General features: G+C 52.0%; 4 protein-coding genes across 4 annotated transcripts; 3 read left to right on the top strand and 1 right to left on the bottom strand.

The window, feature by feature from the left end:
• Positions 1-8,358: 8,358 nt before the first annotated feature.
• BESB_045350 (uncharacterized protein) lies at positions 8,359-9,691 on the top strand (the record flags this gene model as incomplete). Its single annotated transcript, XM_029362986.1, has 9 exons — positions 8,359-8,645; positions 8,700-8,806; positions 8,862-8,929; positions 8,984-9,067; positions 9,124-9,157; positions 9,223-9,259; positions 9,317-9,360; positions 9,418-9,506; positions 9,566-9,691. The coding sequence occupies 9 exons, from the start codon at positions 8,359-8,361 to the stop codon at positions 9,689-9,691; spliced, it is 876 nt and encodes a 291-aa protein (XP_029220352.1).
• A 130-nt stretch (positions 9,692-9,821) lies between these two features.
• On the bottom strand, positions 9,822-13,226 carry BESB_045340 (putative chaperonin cpn60; the record flags this gene model as incomplete). The annotated part of the gene is made up of 10 exons (XM_029362985.1): positions 9,822-10,075; positions 10,197-10,292; positions 10,386-10,620; positions 10,734-10,839; positions 10,931-11,145; positions 11,367-11,627; positions 11,817-12,068; positions 12,169-12,390; positions 12,698-12,784; positions 12,978-13,226. The coding sequence occupies 10 exons, from the start codon at positions 13,224-13,226 to the stop codon at positions 9,822-9,824; spliced, it is 1,977 nt and encodes a 658-aa protein (XP_029220351.1).
• Positions 13,227-13,894: 668 nt separating this feature from the next.
• On the top strand, positions 13,895-15,822 carry BESB_045330 (DNA-directed RNA polymerase II RPB5; the record flags this gene model as incomplete). The annotated part of the gene is made up of 7 exons (XM_029362984.1): positions 13,895-14,037; positions 14,217-14,324; positions 14,530-14,611; positions 14,819-14,878; positions 15,059-15,142; positions 15,389-15,463; positions 15,757-15,822. 7 exons carry the CDS (start codon positions 13,895-13,897, stop codon positions 15,820-15,822), a joined length of 618 nt encoding a protein of 205 aa, XP_029220350.1.
• A 4,551-nt stretch (positions 15,823-20,373) lies between these two features.
• BESB_045320 (type iib dna topoisomerase) lies at positions 20,374-21,971 on the top strand (the record flags this gene model as incomplete). The annotated part of the gene is made up of 10 exons (XM_029362983.1): positions 20,374-20,752; positions 20,931-20,971; positions 21,035-21,090; positions 21,139-21,179; positions 21,233-21,322; positions 21,392-21,448; positions 21,502-21,634; positions 21,687-21,749; positions 21,799-21,840; positions 21,902-21,971. 10 exons carry the CDS (start codon positions 20,374-20,376, stop codon positions 21,969-21,971), a joined length of 972 nt encoding a protein of 323 aa, XP_029220349.1.
• Between the last annotated feature and the right edge of the window lie 153 nt (positions 21,972-22,124).

Below are 22,124 nucleotides of genomic sequence, written 5' to 3'. Positions count from 1 at the left end.
CAAGAAGGGGAGTCGAAACCAGCAAAGAAGCACACGACGAGGTAACCAAAAAAATGCACGCGAAAATCCAGCTCCTTGCAAGAGCACAGGATACCGAGAATAAAACTCGGAAGATGGTTTGGTAATAGGGAGGCCCGAGTGGGAACTTGAAAGGGGCACAAGAAAACCCTTCGACAGTCCACCTTGCCCTTCTGTACCAGAGAAGAGAAAACGGAAAGCGTGATACGCATATAATCATGCGTGTGTAGTGAAGCAGAAAAGCGTCGATTTCTCCCCAAGCGAATCGCGTGCGCCAGTGGCCTCAGAAGACGATTCGGGCACGAAAGGAACGAAAACAAGGGCAGACCCCGATGTCACCGCGCGCACCCAAAGCTAGCAGGCAAGAACAAATCGCTTTACATAGGGATCAGGAATTTTACAATCTCTTTTCTCGGAAAGACGTTCGGGAAAAATCATTCTCAGTCATGCACTGATGAGAAGGACCGAACGCAGGGGACGGCGCGCCTGCCAAATGTCCCGGTCGCGAGGAATATAGGCTGAGGGGCAGTAAATGTAAAGGAAAAAGAAGGACATTCTCGTACTGGAAAACAAAGAACTGTCCCCCCTGCTGGCCTGATTTCCCCCCGATGTCGACCGTAATACAAGGAAGTTGCTGCAGCAAATTCCGCGGCTGCAGCAGCTGCAGCACAAACCCCAGCAGGCACCTCCTCTGCCTCCTCCTTCCAGTGTAGCACAAAATCACGGACGTTTTCCTGGGGCATCTCTCTCCTGCCGTACACAGCAAAACCTGGTGTTCTCCTCAATAATTGCAAGCCGCCCAAGCATAGCCATCATCAGATCACACAAAAAAGGGAACCTTCCCCTCTATCAAGCGCAGCATCGTTTTCGTGGCTATGGGCGACCACAAAAAAAAGCTGGAGGAGTCGGACCGCAACAGCACTGACGGGGCAACCCCCGTCGTGTTATACGAGGCTGCCTGCCTGTGCGCAGCTCCACCATCACGCTATTCCACAGAAAACGAACTCTGTACAACTCTTGCACTACAACTTATTACATTCGCCATATAAAAAGCATAACAGAAGAGAGGAACCCTTGGGTCGAAGAGTCCGTTGTCACATAGTTCGGGAAGAGTCTGCCAGTTGCCTTAAACTACATCAGCGGTGTGGTGCTGCTGTTTTCGCAGTGGATTGCTTACACGGATGTCTCAAGCGGACCCCGACGAAAAGCTGTTTTTGTCACATGAGCTGATCAAGATCGGGGGCCATCACGCTTCGTTTGATCGTAATGGTAGGAAGTGTGAGTCAAAAGCATAAGCAAATTTCCAGGTTTCGGCGGGGGAAAGCCAGCCATTTACCGTTTTGCCCATTTTCGCTGCACCGGACTTGGGGTTCATTCGTCTGCGTTTTTTGCGAACTAGCTTCAAGAAGCTAATGGACGGTACCGAATGCAGGTAGTAGCGGCGTTGCTGGAGACTAAGGTTGCAAGATATAGTGTGAGTGGGTCGTGACGCCATGCCTACAGTTCGGTGCGGCAAATTCGCGTTGAGCTTCTGCCACTCAACATTTTTGTCTAGTTTGGGGGCCAGATGTAGGCCATGCGAGTGGCCTGAAGGCCAAGGAGGAAGCAGCTACTCTGCACCACCACCAGCTATTACTGGTCCCCTTTCGAGTCGCAGCCTGTCTGCAAGAAAAGTGGAGCCAAGAAATCGATCAAAAATTTTGCGATGTTGGTCACCGCAGCATGCCTTATCCGGCAGGGGCCGTGAGGCAAAGTGGTTTTCCGTCTTAGAATTTTAGTCCAGAGTCGCAGCCAGCTTGTTACCATTCTCCTCTGTTCAAGAGCTCTGAGCGTTGTACCGGGGGGCCGCACGGTTCAATAGTTCAAGGTGGCTCGCTGCGAATACAAGCATCTAGTATGTCAATGGCAGTGCCCCCGTGCAGCGTGCCGTGCTTCTGCGGCATAATCCCGCACCACGCTACGTGACCAAATGCTGCAGCGCCACGACCGGTAGTGACCAGTCTTCCTGCTCCGGCGCTGTTGTTTGAGATGGCTAGCATAGAACTGCAGCGGCACGTCCAATGGATGACGGGTGGAGTATCAGTGTGGTGCTTCGGCCGTTTGTGAACGCGTTTGGCTCGAGGAAAAGGCAGAGCCTGCAGGGCTCACATGAAACTTAGACACTTTTGTTGTACCATTACGGTATCTGTATGTGGCGCACATTCCCGCTCCCGCAGTAGCGTGGTGCTACAAACGAGCCGCTTTCAAGTATCCACATGCCGAGTCAGCCTCGAGCACGGGTGCTTTTAAAATCCACGACCGAAGCTCAGTCCTGCATTTACTCTAGCAGTAGGAAGATGTTTTATTCCGGGAACACACCCACTGTCATATAGATAAGAATCTATTTAGCCAGTAACAGTTCGTAAGCTTGCTTCCTTCAGTTTGTTCACGGGAATCGAAGCGAACACAAGTCTTCACAAGCACCTTCAGATATTACCAACTTGGACATCGTCGTATTACTCCCGTTTACTGTTCGCATCCAGCGTCCACTCGAATGCAAAAACAACGGTAGGAGGAGCCTGAAGGCACCAAATTACGAGTGCTTGTCAAAACCTGCCAGCTCGACCCCGAATGCCTTTTAGCAGCCGAGTATCAGTGGCCGTTTAGTATCAGAAGTACATCCAGTAGGGATCCCCAGGTCGACCAACGCAGTTTTCGTGGAAGCAACAGCGGTGCCAGGAAGACGAAATGGAGCTGCCGGTGTTTGGTCCGTGCAGCCTCGCCCGGACAGAACAGAGTGACTGCTCGTCATCGTGGGCGTGTGTCCACTAATCGAGTGCTGGCCCCTCGTATCGTAGTGGGATGTTGAAGGTGCTCGGAACGGGCAAACCTCCACTGCAGCGAAGTTTGGCAAACGACGATGTGTGAGGTTAGTGCTCCGATACGGTGAAGGTGGATCCTGAAAAGAACACGCAGCGGCTGGAACGGAGAAAAAGCTGATTTCTGCACGGAAACGGAGACATCGTGAGACACAGTGATGACTTAAAACCAAGCATCAGCCGCGCAGCAAAACGCGGAGGCAAATCCGGTCCACACGAATAGCAAGTCGACGTAGGAGGAGTGCTACTGCTGCTAGAGAATCAAATTTCATCTGGCGCTCTGGCATAACTTGTCCATGAGGTCGGCTGAAATAGAACAACGTGGGATATTTGATGTACACGGCTACAGTGCAGCTATGTGCGCACGGTCCACACGCTGAGTTCGGCAGCTCCAGAGACGGGGGACAAGGGTTCTGCAGCTCACCGCGTGCGAGTCCGTTCGGTCTTCTGAATTCTGCAGTTCGCGGTGGCATGATTTGTCTATTGTGAGAGCGGGGAGGCCACGAAGTTCGTCTTCTGATAATGACCCCCGCAGCCATCTGTGCCTCAGGGCTTGAAACGCCTGGAAGAGTAAGTAGAATAGGGAGAATGAGCCACCCGGATGTGATACTTCAGTGTACTATATATCACTGCGTACTATGAACAATGTCGCATCAGCATTCAAAAACGCTAAGAGCACTCACCGTTAGTCGCAGCTCTGGCTGCACTTGAAGCATGTCAAGAAGAAATTTCCAAGCGCCTGCAGACACTTGTGACCTGAGAAAACAGACGAAGACGGAACAGACGCCCCCCTATCCCACCTGTGTAATTCGGTGAGAGGGTTACGGGCTGACAGTCTCTGGCGTCACGTGTGCCGCTGAATATTGTGTCTAAGCGTTGAAGGCAGGTAAATCTGTCGAGCCCTAGACCTCAGCGTACTGCATTTGATAGCACTGGGAGTGAAGGTCAGCCGTCACCTGCGGTGGTGCGTGAACGCGAACCTTACTGAAAGCGCACATTTTCCTTCCTCAGTGGGTTCACATACTTCTGTGATGAAGGGAGAACACTTAGTTTCCTTTCGACGATCTGCTGGTACAAGGTGGTCATTTCCATAGATGAGAAAGCGGAGAAGCCAAAGAGCACCGCAAAACTCAAGACCCCCACGCTCCACATGTCAACCTGAAAAAATCCAAACAATCAAAGGAAGCACCCTTTTGGAAGAACCTTTTTTCCCACCGCACAGAACGGCTCCTGATAGAAGGGTCGAAGAGTGGAGCTCAGAACGCACCGCCTCTACATTGCATCCGTTGCAGAAAAAAAAGTGAACTCACTGCTAGTGGCTGTGCTCTTTTTGAAGTCTCTCTTGCATGAAAATCTGCGAGACCCACCTGAGTATCGTACGGGCGCCGCTGTAACATTTCCGGAGGCAAATAGAAGTCACTGCCACATAACGACGAGCTTCGGTGGAGTCTTTCGGTCCTGAAGAATCCCCGCGTAATTGAACATATATTTGCGAGAGCAGGAGATGCAGTTGGAGAGCAGAGGTGCGTATCGGCACCTCGTGGGCATAGCAGCCGAGCAAACACTTACATCTTCTTAGCCAGGCCGAAGTCCGAAATTTTAATGCTGAGGGAATTTCCGTCATCCTTTTCGATCAGGATGTTCTCGGGCTACAAAATCGTGGAGACACGTGCAGAAATAACCGTCTACCAGCCTTGATTCGCTCTAAATAAGTGTGTACTTTGGCTGTCCCAAGAGCGGCGTGAACTACATAAATGTGGAAGACCCGAAATGGCCTGAGGCATCTCTTGACAGAAGAAGCTTACTTTGATATCGCGATGAATGATTCCGTGACTGTGTAGAAATGCTAATCCGTGGCACTGCAAAAAGCAATGAAATCATCGCAGTCCGTCAGTCCGCATTAGGTCCCAATAGCTTAACTGAAGGCGCACGTCCGAAGAGCTGGTGCTAGGCGTCTGTGTTTGGACGGGCCCTACAGCAACCAAGAAAGAAGAAACCACGAAGCGTCCTTACGAGCTTGTAAATAACGTGTCGAGCTTTATTTTCTTCGAGAGCGCCGTGCCTGTTAAGATAGTCTGCCAGGTCTCCGCCTCCGCAGAAATCGAGAACAAGGCCGATGCGCCACATGCAACGTCCTCTCCGACTGTCTTCACCGTGGGGATTTTGTTCAAAACTCCTGATAGACGGCTGGGACGGACGCACTGAAGGGTCGGGACCCGCTACCGAAACTCCATGCGTTCCGGACACGGGAGACACATGAAGAGCATCGAACGGGAATGTTTCGGGGTATTTCGTGTCTTGAGAAGAGGGTAGACAGGCTCTCTCCTTGTACGACTCAACCAAACGGACCACACAAGGATGCGACCGGCCGAGGTCTTGCATTATAGATATTTCCTCCTCAATCCGCCTCAGGGTTCGAGAGTCCCATGTCCAACAAGACATGACTTTCATGGCATATCGCTCTGTCGGGTTGTCAGTCCTCACACATTCGTACACCGTGGAGAATTGCCCGCTGTAGAAGCATAGAGATCGCAGCACAGCGAAGGAGAAAAATAAAGATATGGAACATAACAGTGGCAGTAGAAACTTTCGTAGTCTGCGGCTTACCTCCCGAGGATGCGGACAGGCCGATACTTTCCATCGAAACCTCTCGGTCCGCTTCGGTCGGTTTCCCATTTTCTGGCTCGGATTCCGGAGCAGCCTACGAGATGCAGACATCGACTCTCGATTGCGATGAACTGGCAATGCCGTGAGCTGGCATCTCTTCTCGGCGACAGGCCAGCTTCGTCAGCATGTCACCACAAGGGGCCACGGTACTTACCTGCCTGCTGATTTCCCATGATTTCGGCGTCGCTTGAGAATTACGAGAGGCGCAGTCTGCTGACCTGTCCTCTGTGGCGGCAGGCTGTTTCCGTTGGTCGATTGCAGCACGCCGGAGCAGAGTGCACAGAAATTCGTTCGCATGACACCCTATACACGCAGCGGAGTTTGTGTGCAGTCCCGAGCTGACAATTAGGATGAAGTGCTACCTCGACCAGTCGACCACATGTGTGACCGACCGCATGCCAGCGGAGAGGAAGAGAGTAGTCGCAAGACACCGGGTAGTTAATAAGGGATGGCTTTCGCAGGAGGTGACCGTGAAACGGCAACTCCTCCCAAGGGATTTTCGTGCACTGTCTCAGTGAACCAGGGAAAACTGCGCCATACAGTTTTAACAAAGACGCCGACATATTTTCGCAACACATTTGACGAAACATAGTTGCCGAGTATGAGTCACCCGCCTAGGGCGGGCTAGCCGAGATTGAACGGGAGGCAGAGTGGCCTGAAGACACGAGAACCACAGAGGGTACCCCCCCGCCCCCCCCCCCCCCCCCGCTTAATGCCCGGGACATCCCAACCGTAGGGAAGCCCACTTTTTTGCTCAGGGAGAAGGCAAGGAAGGGAATCAAACCAAGAAGGGGGAGAAGGCAAGGAAGGGAGTCAAACCAAGAAGGATGGACCTGTTTTCCAGCAACGAAGGTGATCGGACACCGGAGAAACTGCTTGACAGGACAGCACAAATTTTGACTTTGTGAAAGTGGCCCTCTGGTGTAGCCTGCGTGAGTCGTCGCGCCTCCAGTATCGGGCAGTCTGAGAAGAGAGGGCACCCTCGTAGTTCAACTGGTGGGGTCATTGCTTTCTTTGCACTTAGGGTTGCCATGCTTGTGACAGCGAGTATAAGGATAGTTCTGCTTCTGTCACACGACTAGCGAGACAATGCGGGACAACCTAAAGACAGGCCTGTGGTGGTACAGTATGCAGGGCAAGGCCGCAAAGTCTTCGAAGAGAGAAGCGTTTCTTGAGAGGTCGCACAGAATCAGGAGCATAGTGGAAACAAGAGCACAGGTACAATATGAAGCGGAGTTACAAACCGGTTCACTGGTATGGAGTTATCTGGGTGCGATAATTCGACATAGCTGCGATGTGTGGGTGGTCAGGTTTCCACAAGTCACGGCAACTCGTAGGGAGTGACAGAAAGTTGGTCAGCCGCCGCCGAACGAATCTTGGTGATTCTTGGATTCTGAATGCTCCAAAGGTTCCTCCGCTCTCCGCATTGAAGTGTACTGTACGAGTTGTTCAGTGTCAGCAGGCCGACGTGACCCCTCTTTTGGTGTGGCAGTCGAAGTAAGCGTCTCAGGACCGACATTTTTCTTGAAGCCATATGACTGTTGGGGACAGCGCTGAGAAAACGCAGAGTGAGCACCGGTTGCAGTAATTCAATCTCATCACACCATGACGGCTCCGTGCACATCACATCTCGCGTAAACGGTCATCGCCATTGCAATTTGCTCGGCACGGTGTGCGACAATCACAGAACGAAAGTCGTCCGGGGCGTGTACGAGCCAGGGAAGAGGCGCGAGAGACGGGGTTTCCATATCTCAGTCTGCATGCTTCTGGATTACTCTATGATGCATCCGATGTCATTTGCATGTGAACGTGTGGGGGGACGCCCTGCCTCTGCCTATCCATCGGTTTGCGTGGCACGCCACGGATCCACTGATGGATGGAGTTGTCAAGCATGTTCTAGTCTATTCCCTGGGACCTAAGGGCTTGAACAGCGTCTGGAATGCACGACTTCACTGCTTAGCATAGCGGTGAACTGGCATTGGCCTCACTAGAGATCCGCCGCTGTTTTTCTGCCAAAGCGCGAAAGAAATTCGAGGCTTCTTTAGACTTCCTGCACAGTGTGCGCGGAGATCCTGCGGATGGTAGCGCTGAATCTCAAGCAACTTACTGATTAACATCTGCAACGAAGCGAATTTGAGCCTTTCTCTAAACGGGAGTATGAATGCAGTTTACTGCCGCCGAAGCCGGTTCGCCCTTACTTCTTCTGCTAGGTTGATTTCTATGTGTCGTGCAATTCACGTTAACGAAGGCGTTTGCTTATCTAACCACTCCGAATGCGTACCTGATAAAGTGTCCTGCCGCACGCCGATGGGATATGGTAATGGATGATGCATTTCCGAGTATATACTACCGAGGGCAGCCGGGCCTCCGCGGCAATGTTGACTACCGTGTACGGAGGAGGGTTCTTAATGTTGAAGGCTGGAAATATCTGCAAGGTCTCACTACAGATGACCCTGTTCGCGTTATGAGCAAGAAAGAGAGGAAGTTCACCTCCATAAACTTTGGTGTGTCATCGGCAGAGACGCCGACGACAGCGATGGCGAGGCATATGAAGCCCGCAAGTGATGTTCCCGAATGCATTCTGACTGATCGGTGCAGAATCTAAAATGCCTCAGGTAAGCTGGAGATATGCTACAACGACAACGCGATTAAAGCTAGACGGACTTGCATCGCACACCCCGCTTGTAGGTACACGTCTTTAAAAGCGTCTCATGTCACATTGAAGCTAGAGAGGTAAACTAGTTCGCGTTCCCTATACTGGGAGCAGTTTTTGCTGGAACTCTTTCCTTATCGAGACTCCCTGTCCACAGGCAAAATGAAAGGAAGCACTGCTGTGGCTCTATGCCTTGTTTCTTCGCTGTCGGTGGCTGCTGCTGCTTCTGTCATGGCCCCCACAGTACAAAGTGGAATGACAGTGTCCGTCTTACGAGTAGCCTCTGCTGCCGGTCAGCCTTCTCAAATCCTCGTGGGGTCTGACCGGACACAGTACTCTGTCGGTGTGGATTCCTCGGGGAACTTCATTATAGCAAGTAATACTTCTCCTCTACTCGTGGTCAGCCCAGATGACGACATGACGGTGACGGCCAGAAATTTTTCTGCCTCGTAAGAACCGTGCAAAAGTAGAGCTAACCAGCCCGCATGAATAATCCTTTCAAGATCACTTGACTTGAGAGGCGACTTACAGGTCAACGGGGTCAAGCAGTTTCGCATTGCCGCCCGCGAAGATCTCTCATCGGGGGAGGCCACAGGATGGGATAACCCTGGTGGGTTAGTGTTGGGCAACCTGCGCGGCCTTTTTATACGCAGTCTCTTCACCAGCCTCGGAAGATATAGTATCAAAATGTGCTGGCATTACTATGCTGGGCGGCTTCGGAAAATTTGCCCGGGTACGAGCACTGCTTCTTCCGCCACAGCCGAAGCTTCACGCACCGCCCATGCAGGGTGAAGTTACGAAAAACTTTGGAAAGCTGCCACCTCATACAGAGCTGCGGGTTAAAGCCACTTTCCACTTCATTGACGCATGGGTAAGCAAGAAAACCGGTTATCCTTCCTTAGGACGCCTGATTCAAATATCTGCCAGGCGGGAGAAACCGCTTTCATGCGGCTGAGCATCGGTACGATTATCTAGACTCTATCTTACGATTCGCTGTCACCGGTTCACAAACCAATTCCACATTAGGAGAGCATGGGAAGCTCACCCACGTGTGGGCAGAACGGTGAGGGCACCTACCTTCGCATACGCGTTGTCGTTCAGTACGCCGTGGACCCACCAGTCACTCACAGGATATGGAGCAGGAGGCGGTGAATGTTTGTGGAGGTTAGGAAAAGCATGACGCAGGCACCCCACTCAGAATGCAGCAATCTCTCCTCACAGGCGCTGTCGGAGAAGGGAAGTTTGCGGTACCAATTGATGTTAGTGTCTCACACAGCAGCGACAACGTCACAGTTGGTTTCGGGACTACGGTACGTGGCCAACTTGGCCGAGCACGACGATACAAACGCTGTATGCAAAAAAACGTTAGATGCAAGAAGACGATCCCTTCGATCAATCTTGGGGAGTGAGCTACACTAGTTGTTCCCACCTTGCCACGCCGACAGGATGCACAATTCTCAGGTCTCCGGGATTGAGATATATGTTCGATAGATGAACCTCTATTCAACCCCTTTGAGACTGCACACCCTCAAAGCCTACTAGGCAATATTGTCGCTACACTCAGGCGGATGCTCCAAACGAAATGTATGTCAGCGCATGTGTGCATCCGTTGAGGAATCCAAACGTCATTCCATCGGCAAGCCCGGTCCATCATGTGAACTCTTTTCGGGCTCTTCCTCCTCAACCATCATACCTTCTGTTGTCAAAACAAGACCTGCAACCGAAGTGGAGTGCTCTATAGCAGAAATAATGACTTTTGCAGGATCAATGACACCTTGGCTGATCATATCTCCAAATTTATTGGTCTTCGCATTCCAGCCGTAGCCAAAAGGTTTCCCAGACGTCAGGATCGCCTGGACAACCTTATGCCCATTTACACCTGAGAGGCACGGCAGAACGATCCGGAACGCTAGATGCATGGTTCTGAAATCAATCGCCAGGATGCAAGCTCAGCCCGTTTCCAGGGGACCACGTTGCACTGCTCTTTTGAGTATACTTACCGGCGTTGTCCGCTATTTGCTTCGTAATAGATTTCATTGAGTCGACGACAATTTTGGCTCCAGCCTTCTGGAGTTCCAGTTCTCCTTCCATCTCATCTGTACCAGGCAAGGACGCGCGATGCAACGAAAAAGTGACTTCGAGCACACAAGGAGAATACGCTTTCGCGTCGTCACTACCGAGACCCTTACCAACGACTTCCGCTGCTGCTCCAACGGGCTCCTCTCCGTCGCATATCATCTCCGCCTTAGCAGCGGCTTCGATATCCGCAACAATTTTGCGGTAAAATTCGTCCGTGGAAAGCGCAAGATAGGTAACACCCCCGCCTGGAACGTAGCCAGTCTCAAGGGCCGCACGGACGGCGTTTATGGAGTCCTCGTAGCGAAGCCGCTTCTCCTTTTGTTCGGTTTCTGTTGACGCGCCAATCTGAAAGGCCGCATACCGGTTGAGAAAAAAGCGTCTTACAGACCGCAGCACCACCTTCCTACCGGATATCGTTGAGTGCTCCCGATAAGTGGTCTTAGTATCGTGCGTCTCACCATAATACGTGCAATACCCCCAGAGAGGGCCGCAATTCTTTCACCGAGCTTCTCCCGGTCGAACTTGGATGTGGATACTTCCAGCTCTTTCTGTAGCTGCGCGACCCTGAGAATAACAGATCACAGCCCCAACTGTCTTTCACGAGAGCAGAATGGACGGTACCTACCAGTTCAAAAAGTGGTTTAATCGATCGTACCTGTCCTTTATACTTGGTTGATATTCAGGTCGTGTCAGGATTGATGTACGATCTTTACGCACGACAATGCTCGCCGCATTCCCGACGTGGGCGGCTGTCGCATCTTCCAGAGGTAATCCCAAATCCCTGGAAATCAGCTGGGCGTTTGTGGCGACAGCAATATCTCGTAAATACTCTTTGCGCCTTTCGCCAAATGATGGCGCACGTATTGTTACCTGCGTGCCAGTGACAGGACACATGCCTTCTCCGATGACGTAACATGCCCTCTGCAGACGTTCCTCGTCATATCCTAAAATCCAACAGGAATGAGGCCACTCTTTCGAGCGAGCGCTCAGATCACCTCAGCATATTCTGTAGCTCGTCGGACGTGACCCAACGACATCACCTGACTCCAATTCGCCACTAGCTCCTTTCACTGACAGTGAAAGATTCTCACCACTTTAAGCAGCTGTCGCATCCGGTTGATAATGCATGTCTGTAAAACTTCGGGGCCGAAGTCCTCCGCAATGAGCACGAGTGGTGCTTTCGTGCGCACAAAGTGTTCCAGAATGGGGAGTATACTTTGGGCTGTTTCTATCTTGTAGTCGCAAACAAGAATGGAGGGATTTTGCCACTCGATGATATCTCGGTCCTCTCCGACGAGGAAGTACGGAGATGAGAACCCTCTTTCAAAAGTGTAACCTTCCGTAAATTCGAGCTGCATATCAGAATAAACGAAAACACACAGCAAGACGCCGAAGGCAGCTCCTCACAGCGCACTTCCATTTTCCAACAGCAGCACGTCCAAGCGACTTCGTTAGTTAGTGTTTATGGGATGCTGCGCAACAACATGCAAACTTCATGCCAATATTTCAGCATTTCCGGTCCACTGTCCTTGGCTGTTTACCGTATCCTCAAGAGCCGGATTGTCCTCCAGCACGATAGCCGCATGCCGACCGAGTTTATCGAATGATTTTGCTATCACTTCACCCATAGCCACATTGCCGCTCGTTGCCACGGTGGCAATATTTAGCAGGTCGTTCATCCCCTCCACAGGCTTAGCCAGGCGTTTGACCTCTTCCATCATGACTTTCGCAGCTCGTTGAATGCCACGCTGTAGTGGAATAGGGTTGTGGCCCTGGTTGACGTGATCCACACCCTGAAAGCAGACACAGCAACTCAACCCCGCGCAGCATGCTCTACAGCCTGTAGTCACTAGTCGTTCCTTGACAAGGCTCCCTCATAGCGACGCATCTCACCTGTCGCGCGATCTCGGCCGTGAGGATAGTAGTTGAAGACGTGCCATCTCCTGCCCACTCATCCGACGTGGAAGCAACTTCCTGCACCAACTTAGCGCCCGCGTTGTGAGCTCGGCTCTTCAGTTCTATATTTCTTGCAATGGTCACGCCGTCATTCACTATCATAGGAGGCCCGTACTCTTTCTCCAACAAAACATTGCGGCCACGAGGTCCAAGGGTGACCTGCAAGGTCCTCAGTCATGTGAAAAAACCACAACACTAATGCCGTCGGTGAACACAGCACAGTCACGTGTGCGGTCAAAGAAACGCCTGTCGTAAGACGCGTCCATGGACACAGTGGAGTTATCGTGTGATTTCTGGCGAAGGACAATAACCACGGCAAGAAAGGGGACCAGCGACGGTCCCTGCCCATACACCTGTATAAACCGCTATTGTGCTACTGTCCAGCAGCCGAGGCCCGCGTGATTTGGCGAGGTGACGCTTGCCGGTGCGGCATCAAATGCGAGTCCTGAAATGATAATATGCTTACCCGTACAGCTCCAGCCACAGCTTCTATGCCCTCTAAAAGTTGATTACGGCACTCATCGGCTAAAATCAGCCTCTTCGCCTTGCGTGCCTGCACACAAATAATGGTCACGACCGCGACTAAACCTTGTCTCGCCAGGAAGCAACACGGGATTGAAGCCTTGCGTGCGAGTATTCAAACCCTTCTGCTGCAAACAGAGACTCAAACTGTGAACATGAAGCCGGAAAGGCGAATTCTGCTGAGAGGCTCGTGGACCGGGGCGGCGCCGGTGCTACACGCTCACCATCAGGGTCGACGGGGATCCGTGGCGCGCAGAAGTGGTTCTCTGAATTTCATTAATACTTAGAGGGGCATGCCTCCCGCGCAAAGTGGTAGCTGGAATATGATGGATGCCATCCGGTGACGGGGAACGTAACAGGTTATGCCCAAGAAAGGCATTTGGGGCTGGAAGCTGAAAGCATGATGCCACATTGCTGATGCCGAATCCTACCACGATGGAAAGATACGACACAAAGGACGCAAACCCCGCCATAGTGCCGCCTCTGTGTCCAAGAAGAGCTAGTCCCTCGAATATTCTTGGTGTCTTTGTTAAAACTACTCTGGAATCAGCGATGTGCGGACACGGTTGCGTGTGTCTCTTCCCACGTCCGACACTTCCAGACGTGCACTCGAGACACGACTTTTCCATTGGGGCTAGCAGCAGCATGCAGAAAGCATGCGCGAGCCGCGCGGCGCTCGTGACAGCGTAGAAGTCCTCTCAAGTGATTTGACCGAATAAAATGCTCTCAAAACTACCTGAGTTCTCCTATGGCAACTGCTATATATTAAGTACTTTCTCGATACTTTTGTGTCTGTTCAACACCTGTATCTGTCCGCTGGAGACGAGTCAGGGAGTTCTCTTTGCTGTCGGCAGTTGATGCGAGGAGGCGAGATCCACAGATAACGTTTTTTTGCTGCATCGCGTTATAGTGAATGACGACTGCTGTTTTTCCAACTCTAACTCTAATATATCTTCCTCAGGTCAATCACTGAGAGGCCTCACGATCGACCGTAGCAGGTCTGAAGGGGAGTCAGGGGGCATGGCTTGATTTGTGGGGACGCCGGATGACGAGGCGGTACGGGCAAATCAAGACTGTTCCATGACTTGCAGTACTTCGGTCGAACCCTTTGATGTTCGATTGCCCATTTTGAAGACCGAAGATGGAGGACAGCACACGGAGACTGTTTCGCGCGCGGAAAACTTGCTGTGACATGCTCCAGGACCGCGGTTACATTGTTTCAGCGCAGGAAAAAAATGAGTCGTGGAATGATTTCCTTCATAGGTTTCAAGAAAATGAATGCAAGTAAGGCGGAATCAGGGAAATGAAGCAGGTGTGATGCATTGGTGCGCCGGAAACTTCCGCGTTCTTTGATTGTGCAGCGAGCCTCTGTCTGCAGGTTATGAAGCTGCACATACCTGGGACAACCCACCTGGGAAACCAACCACCACTTTGAGCGTGTCATTCCTATCTGGCGTCTGCAGCCGTTCGCGAATGCTCTTGATAGCCTCGCACAAAGTAGATCCTGACAACCGGGTTATAGTCTACTTTGCGGATGAGACAAAGAAGACCGGCGTGAAGCCGATCCGCGAGTAAGTTCAAGCAGGGGATTTGGTTCCCGGTGGAGAGTGGCAGTCGATAGATGCAATGATTTAGCCGAAGGGCCGCTATAACTTAAGATTCCCTTGTAAAGTAGTATGTTCGAATGGGGTTGGGCAATGCGGCAAACAATCTTGAACCGTTAGTTCCATACATGGAAGGTACTATGTAACTGTGGCCGACTGTGTGCTCGTGCAGGCTGACAGAGCGGATGGAGGAGAGAAATATTCAAAGGGCGATTCTGGTTACGCAAAACGTTCTCACGGCCTTTGCCCGAGATGTATGTTGTTACAGGCGTCCCTGTGCAGAAGCTGTGGGCCTAGTCCGTAGCGACGCTTCAGTTCCGAGGAGGGGAGAATTTTCTACATTTTTTGCTTACACCTCAGATTCGAGACTTTGCCAAACATAATCTTGTTTCAGCGTGAGGACACAGGTGACTCATCAAACATCATGGTCGTTGTGGTTTTGTCATTGCGTTGGTGTGCAGGCTATCAGTGAGGCAGCCCCGCGGCATATAATAGAGAATTTTATGGAATCAGAGTTGTTGGTAAGTGTTAGTTCATGTGTTGCTGACTACAATCACGCTAGTTGACCGACTTCGTAATACGGTGAACGAAGACAGTCGCCCGGCGGTTGGACGCATGAACTGTGTCGGTGTATGGCAAAGTGATTCGTCAGTGCATCTGGCTGTACCGAAATAGGAACAGAAGCGGATTTGCTTGCTCAGGTCAACATCACAAAACACGAGCTGGTGCCGAAGCACGTGCCGTTGACAAACGAGGAAAAGCAAAACCTCCTCAATAGATACCGAGTAAGTGAAACAGTTACGTACGCATGTGTTGCCGCAGCGGTGTGTATTTGAATTCGCGCGAGCAGTGATGCGATATGGGTGGTGAACGCCCGCTGAGTTAAATTGACATGGTTTCAGAGACCTCCCATAGACACGCGCCAAACTAAGCGTGTGGATCGTGAAATTGCTATGTAGACTAACGTATACGCGAAGAGGGTATGCAGTGATCAGCCAAAGGAATTGTGGGCTACCGGTTTCGGCATGCAGGTAAAAGAGATTCAGCTTCCACGCATTCAGTCGGCGGACCCAGTCGCGCGGTATTTTGGGTTGTCTCGCGGACAGGTAGGGTGGAAACAGTCTGCAAAGCAGCGGAAACGCCTCCCTTCAGTGTTTCGTGTTCCGGTGCGCATGTGTGCCGCGTGAACTAGTCGCGGCAACACGATTAGATACTCCGTCCGTATAGGCTTACTTCCATCAGAGATACGCATCCCGCATCCTATCATTATGGAGTGACCGCTGCTGTGTTAAATGACTTACTGGGGCCTGCCATGGCGAAGCACCCCAGTGCATTGGACTGGTGACGGAAAAGCTTGCTGGCATATCGCCTGCATGCGCCATGTGTGTTTTGCTCGCAGGTGGTCAAAATCATCCGGCCTAGCGAGACGGCGGGGAGGTATGTAACCTACCGTCTTGTCGTGTAAGGTGCTCTCTCAAAGACGCTCCGTTGTTTTGTCTTCAGAAATGTTGCATACCCTTATGAATAATGTGCCATGAACTCGTTGCCCGCGGCAGGTTTCGTGGCATCCGACTGCCTGCTGTCGGCTTGATGGTGCGGACGTAATAAATCCTATGACAGAACGAGCGAAAGGCCCGCTTGCGGAATACCGTACCATAAGACTACGACTGGGGCCGCGACAAGAGAAGTTGCCGGCCAGATTATAGAGGTCCCCATGTGCATGTATTCATTGTGGCCAAGCAGGCATTTACGCGTGGGATGAGCCGCCCAGGATGCAGCACGTAACCGTGGCACGTGAGGGCGCAGTGAGCGTCTGTTTAAGATCGTTATATGTTCTCACCGAAGACAGTTTTGGCCAACACAGTAGTGTGATCTGGGGCCACCCTGACTACGGATGGTGCCAGATTGTCGATGGAATCTTCCAGTGAATCAGGAACTGGCTCCAAGTCTCGGGCATTTGGGCACTTCGATGAAGGCTGGCAGGATTTGGGCACCCTGATGGAGGCAGGTAGAAGCCAACAGTCTCGAAAACTAGCTAAAGTTTCCCTGTGACGTAGTGTGTTTCCAGAGTGATGGCAACACAGAGCCAGAAATGACGAGCCGCATGCGAGCTGTAGATGTAGACTCAGAGAGGGCACTACGGTGGTTCACACGCTTCTGTTGGGCACGCTCGCATTGGGCAAGCCGAGTGATGCACAAAAGCCCTCCCTTCAATACAAGACGTGGATACTGCTTGTCGCAGTAAGTGTTCACTGTTGTTGCCACGCGCCGAAGGAAGAGAGGAGTAGTGCATGCCGACGAGGGGATACTGTGCTCCTGAACAGAGGTGCCCGCTCGAGCCACCGCATGAGGCTTTTTGCAACTAGAAATACTGCTCCTTCGCATACCAAATTTTTGGCTTTGTTAAGGAGGGTCATTGGGTTTTCATGGCGCGATATTGTCTATTTTCACATTCGTCTTGATTTCCCCAGGTTTTCTTGCAGTATAAACGTGACTTCCGCACAGATACGATCGAAAAGCTGACCTCTGAATGCGCAGCTACGTGCCAGGTTGCCTCGGGAGGCGGTGCCCATGATGGCTATTTCTTTGCCTGAGTAGACTCACGATGTCTGTGTCTTGGACTCACTTCGGCTGGCGGACGTCTACTCCTCTCAAAAACCTCATCGTCGGGGACCGATCATCAAGGGTTCAGGCACAGGGTAGAAAAGTTGGTCGCTGTTCCACGATAGGGCTCGGTCCGGCGTGTACACACACCCGTGTCAACATAATGCGAGTTGCTTGCCAAGTGGATGCCGCTGGCTTATCCGAGCCATATCAAATGCGTGTCGACGCCGAAAAAGAAAGAAGCATCCGTGAATACGTGCACATTAATGCGTCGCATCCCAGAGCGCTGAGTGACAAAGTTGTACCTGCAGACAGCCGAGCCCCAGCACGTTGTTTCTCCGTTCACAATGGGAACAGGAAGAGGTGCTGGAACGCGCGCCTGGCAATTCACAGCGCCGTAATGTGTGCCAATGCTAGTAAGCTCCCCCGCGTGGCGGCTGTGTGTACAACGGGCAGCCGCCCGTTGTACACCCGTAGGGTGCTCTTTGCGCGTAGTAGCTGGGTATCTGCCGCGCAACAACAAAGGCCCAGGACAGGCTTTCTGCTGCCGCTTCTGCTTGTGATGCAGTCGCGGTTCTACTCATGATTGAGCTTGGACGTGCGCATGCTACCACCGTTCCTCTGGCCAACGCATTGGGTATCCTGATCGCGCCCTACATCAGGACAAGACTTCCCCGGACAAGTTTACCAAAGGCCATTGTGGCTCAGTTGCCTGTCACTCCCAGTTACCACCTGATTCTTCTGGAGCTCAGCCTACTCCTGTATTTTGCAAATTTCGCTCCACTGAACGGCGCCTCGCCAATGCCGGAGCCTACCGCCACAGGTGATCGCTCGCTGGCCCTCAGTTACCTACGACAAGCACCGTTTCGCACGAACCAATGACATACAGGTGCTGGCTTGTTGTGCTGTCTACCCAGGCATATCTCTTGCTTTCAAAACAATTTGGACACGGTTTCAAGAGCTTCAACAAGGCGGAATGGTGCCAGCTCTTTCTCGTGGTACTCCTTATCTTCCGAAGACTGTTGTTTTCCGTTACGCGGGAAGTCACGCGTACCGATATGCTGTGTCTATGGCTGTCATCTCATCTCTAGCAGCAGTTACCTCTCGAAGATCGAGAACAGTATTCTTGTGGGTAGTCTTTGAGCATCTGACGTGGATTCCGTCGCTCTTAAGGTATTTTCAGGCCGCGTTCAACAGCATTTCCCCCGTAGTTATGGCTTTGCTGAAGCAACCTGCCTCGGTCCCAACTATAACATCGACTTCCTTGATTACAGGAGCATGGACCCATCTACACGCTTCGATTTCTGAAGGTAAGCAACTGCCAAAGCATCGCATGTCTGAACATGTGAAGCTTCGTACTACCCTGGCTGCGTCAACTCGGGTTGCGCTGCGGTCGTGCCTTACAGCGGACGCGGTCTGCTGAGCTTGCGATGCAGTCATTATCCGAAATGTGCTTCTCGCAGCTGTTTTTCAAAGGATCGCATTTGCGGGCCTTCTATTTCTGGTGGTCGTTGCTTGGCTGCTGAAAGCGCTTGCATTGATCTCACTCGTTCGCCAACTGGGAAGGATGAATCGAAGAGGCGAGGATGCCGTTCCACGAAATACGCAAGCTTAAGCTTGCGTATTTCCACTTCCGCTAGACCGTGGCTGCGGTGGTCTCGCTTCAAATCATTCAGAAACGCCTACAATAACGAAATACAAGAGGCTCCGCTGCCTCAAGAATTTCTCAGGTACTCACTTCTTAGACCATATGACCCCCTTGCTGGCGTGAGTTGAGTAAGAGTGTTTTGGCGTTTCTTATTTCTGCGTTTTTATGCGCTGCGTGTGAGGCTGATTCGCGAGTAAGCCAGTTTTTCCCCAACCTCGATCCGAATACTTACTGAAATTCCTTTCCGTCGTTCATGTGGATGCCTGCAAACATTGAGCCGTGGTGAGGGAGAGTCTCGTGATGTTAGTGTTGAGCGCTTCCTATCTTACGCTGGCTCCTGTCCGCAATAGCGGACTTGAGGCTACTGCACAGCACCTCCTGTACTCCCCAGAGCTGACAGGGCATAACGATTGCTCAACGGGGCGCGCTTTCAAAGACCGTTCCCACTGCGAAAGGTCCACTGATGCGCCACAATAGGTGTGGATATGCGTGAGTCGGTTTTTGAGGAGCAAATCCCGGTCTTGTGAACCAGCCGTAGTACATCCTCAGTGACACCTAGCTTGACAACAGACAGACGAGCACATTTCTCCGCTCCCGCCGTCATACGTGACAGTATCTCGCGGTGGCCGGTGCCTAGTGCAGATTCATTGCTCCTAGGCGACAGCTTAGCGGCCGGAGCCACTGTTTCACGCCCGTCAGGCAGTATTCCCCCATCGGTGGACGACTAAGTTTGTCACTGGCAGAATGCGGAAAGTTTGATGCCAACCGAGCCTTCTTTTACCTCGCATCGGCAATATTCAGCGAGCGACACTACTGCGCCGTCGTTCCAACATGGCCCTTCCTGTTGATCATCCGTGTAGCAGAGGGGCTAAGGAAGACATGACCCCTCTTCGAACGGAACGCCCCTGCTCGTCTAAATCCGCAGGGGCTTACAGTTACGGCAGTGCCCCGCGACTCCGCAGAGCAGCCGGTCTGGGAGCAATACCCACTGTTCAGGCACCTAACAGTGATTTCGAAATAGGTCCCCCCGACGTTAGACCTACAAATCCCTGGCCATGAACGCCCGCCCAAGTGGCTGAATACTACGACAAGCCAAGTGCCGCAGTTCTGATAACTTCTCAGCGGCGCCAAGCAGGGAAAGCCGAAACACAGGAGAAGAGCATCCGGTCATGGCAGCTCAATGATGCTGCCGAGTGTCTGATGCCATGGCAGCTTCGGGTCCCTAGTGCGAACCGTCACTCGGCACCGCGAGCAGGCTCTCGATAAAAAGCACTTACCCACGGCACTTGCTGGAAAGCTTCACAGTATGCCCCACTTCAAATCCGCTGCACTTACCATGGTTTCGTATGGTTCTTGTCTCTCGAGCCAGCATCTGTGGGCCGCAGGCAGCGTCAAAAAGTGAGAGGGTGACGTCAACAGCTTCCCCCCCACTGGGTCTTCAGTAAGTGAGAACGAGGGAATTATTCGTGCACATTCACATAGCAGCTGCAAACATCCACCGAGAGCACAAGACGAAGGAAACGCAACAGACATGTTAGCGTGGCACATTCGGACAAGTCTTTTCACTATTCTGGGCGCTACCTCAGCGTACCGCCGCCTGTCGCGACACAGCCACAACTGGCGTCGCTTCGCGCTGGCAAAGCTGCCAAGTGCTGCAACTGGTCATCGCAGTGGAACCCTCAGAAACCGCCAACCTATTCACTTCAGAGTATTCCAGCGGTCCCGAGGCATGATTGATGGCCTACTTCAGACTGCATGATTAAAATGCTAGACAACGAAAGCGCGTTGGTCATTCGGCTGGAAGAAGCCAGTTTTTTGCTGTTACAGTGGATGGCCGAGTCGGACCAATTTCAGTCAGTCGGTTTCTCGTGGCTCCGGGGACCGTTCACCAGTCGCAAAGCGCGGATAGCTTCGCGGTGGGCAGCGATGATGAGACAGATAATCATACTTCTTCGGACGAAGAGGCATGTGACGACGAGGGAGCTTTTCTACACCGACGTCAAGATATACTCCACGCAGGTGGTAACTAATAGGACGCTAGCAAAGATGACTCACTTCTTTGGTGTGCCGCGTGAGGCGCTGCATGTCTTCGCGCCCTCCAAGATGCTTGTCAGAGGACCTTTGATCTTGACCGAGAAATCCTGTAAGAATTCTCCTTTCCTGTGATACGGCACTCCTGCATTCAAACACGTAGACTGCACCGAGGTTGAGGTCGACTGTTACAATGAACTGGAGGTGACTGGCACCTGCATCGCATCTGACCTTTATAACAAAACTCAACGCGCGACAGAGCCGAGGTCATCAACTGCCTCCGTTTGGAGTAATCCGAGTCGCATGCTACGCGAGGCTGAATTTTGTTTTGGTATGCTGTTCTGATCTTGTATGCATTTAGAAACACCAGAAGACGACGATCCGCATCGTGCAGACGGTCGAAAAGGAGACAGTGTTTCAGCGCCTTCTTGCAGCGAACTTTACGCACCGGTAAAGAGCTTACTGGTGCTTGCGGTAACTCACATCATCTCTCTTTAGTCAGCAGCAGTGTGCGGTGTTGACCCCACGTGGGTACCCTGGTTGGTCGCTACTCAAAAACGAATGAGAGGGAGTGGTGGAATGCCACTCTCAGACATTACCAGCCGGAAGCTGTTGTCCCTTATCGCGTCTCAGCTCACTAGCCAGACGAGGCTTTTCTGTCTGTGCGACTGCGACCCTCATGGTGCGACCCAACTGTGGCCATCTCGGATCAGCGCCATTGAAAACAGCACTCTGCTTCCATCCGAAACAGGCTTGGCAATAGCAATGACGCTTGCCTTCGGAGGCAAACAAAGCAAGAGCAAATACTGTACGGCGTTTTCTGACCCTTCGCTTTAATGTAGGGGGCAGTTGTAATTGCAGATACCGAGGACTTCACTATACCACAAATAGAGCCTCTCAGACTGCCCGAGCCGAGATACGCTGTGTCACGAGGAATGATTCGACAGGAGGACGTTTGGCCCATGACAACCGTAGACCTGAACCTGCTAAATACGTACGAGCTTTATCTGACGGGCCACCCAGCGGTTACAATAGACACCATACAGGTTGCGGGGTCGCCTGAAAACGCTCGAAAGGCAGCACCCTGGCCACATACACGAGAGTTGGAGGTAAGCAGCCTTGACATCTTTGCGTCCGCGGCTCTGCATCTCCCACAAGGAAGAGTGTGGAAAGCATGTGCTGCCATGGAGCTAAGTACGAGTGAGTATGCTGCAACCGTTTATTCGAAACCCTGCTGCAGCTAGTGCTGTACTGCTTGCAGGCTAGATGCATTCAGCGATTTGCCAGTTGTTGTTACCTCGCTGATAACGGATGCTGTCTCATCGCTATAAACGGTTGCCAGATGGTGCCAAAACTTCCGCACGTATTTATTTTAGCTTTGAAGTCTTCTCAATCGATGGATCATGCACCACCTGGCTCGATGCTTCACGTGATGCCTCACGGACAAGGAAAACTTGAGCACCGCACTATGGCTACACCCACGC

Source organism: Besnoitia besnoiti, chromosome III, assembly GCF_002563875.1.
Source record: "Besnoitia besnoiti strain Bb-Ger1 chromosome III, whole genome shotgun sequence".
NCBI classification, from domain to species: Eukaryota; Apicomplexa; class Conoidasida; order Eucoccidiorida; family Sarcocystidae; genus Besnoitia; species Besnoitia besnoiti.
This window is presented reverse-complemented; position numbering and strand designations above follow the sequence as displayed.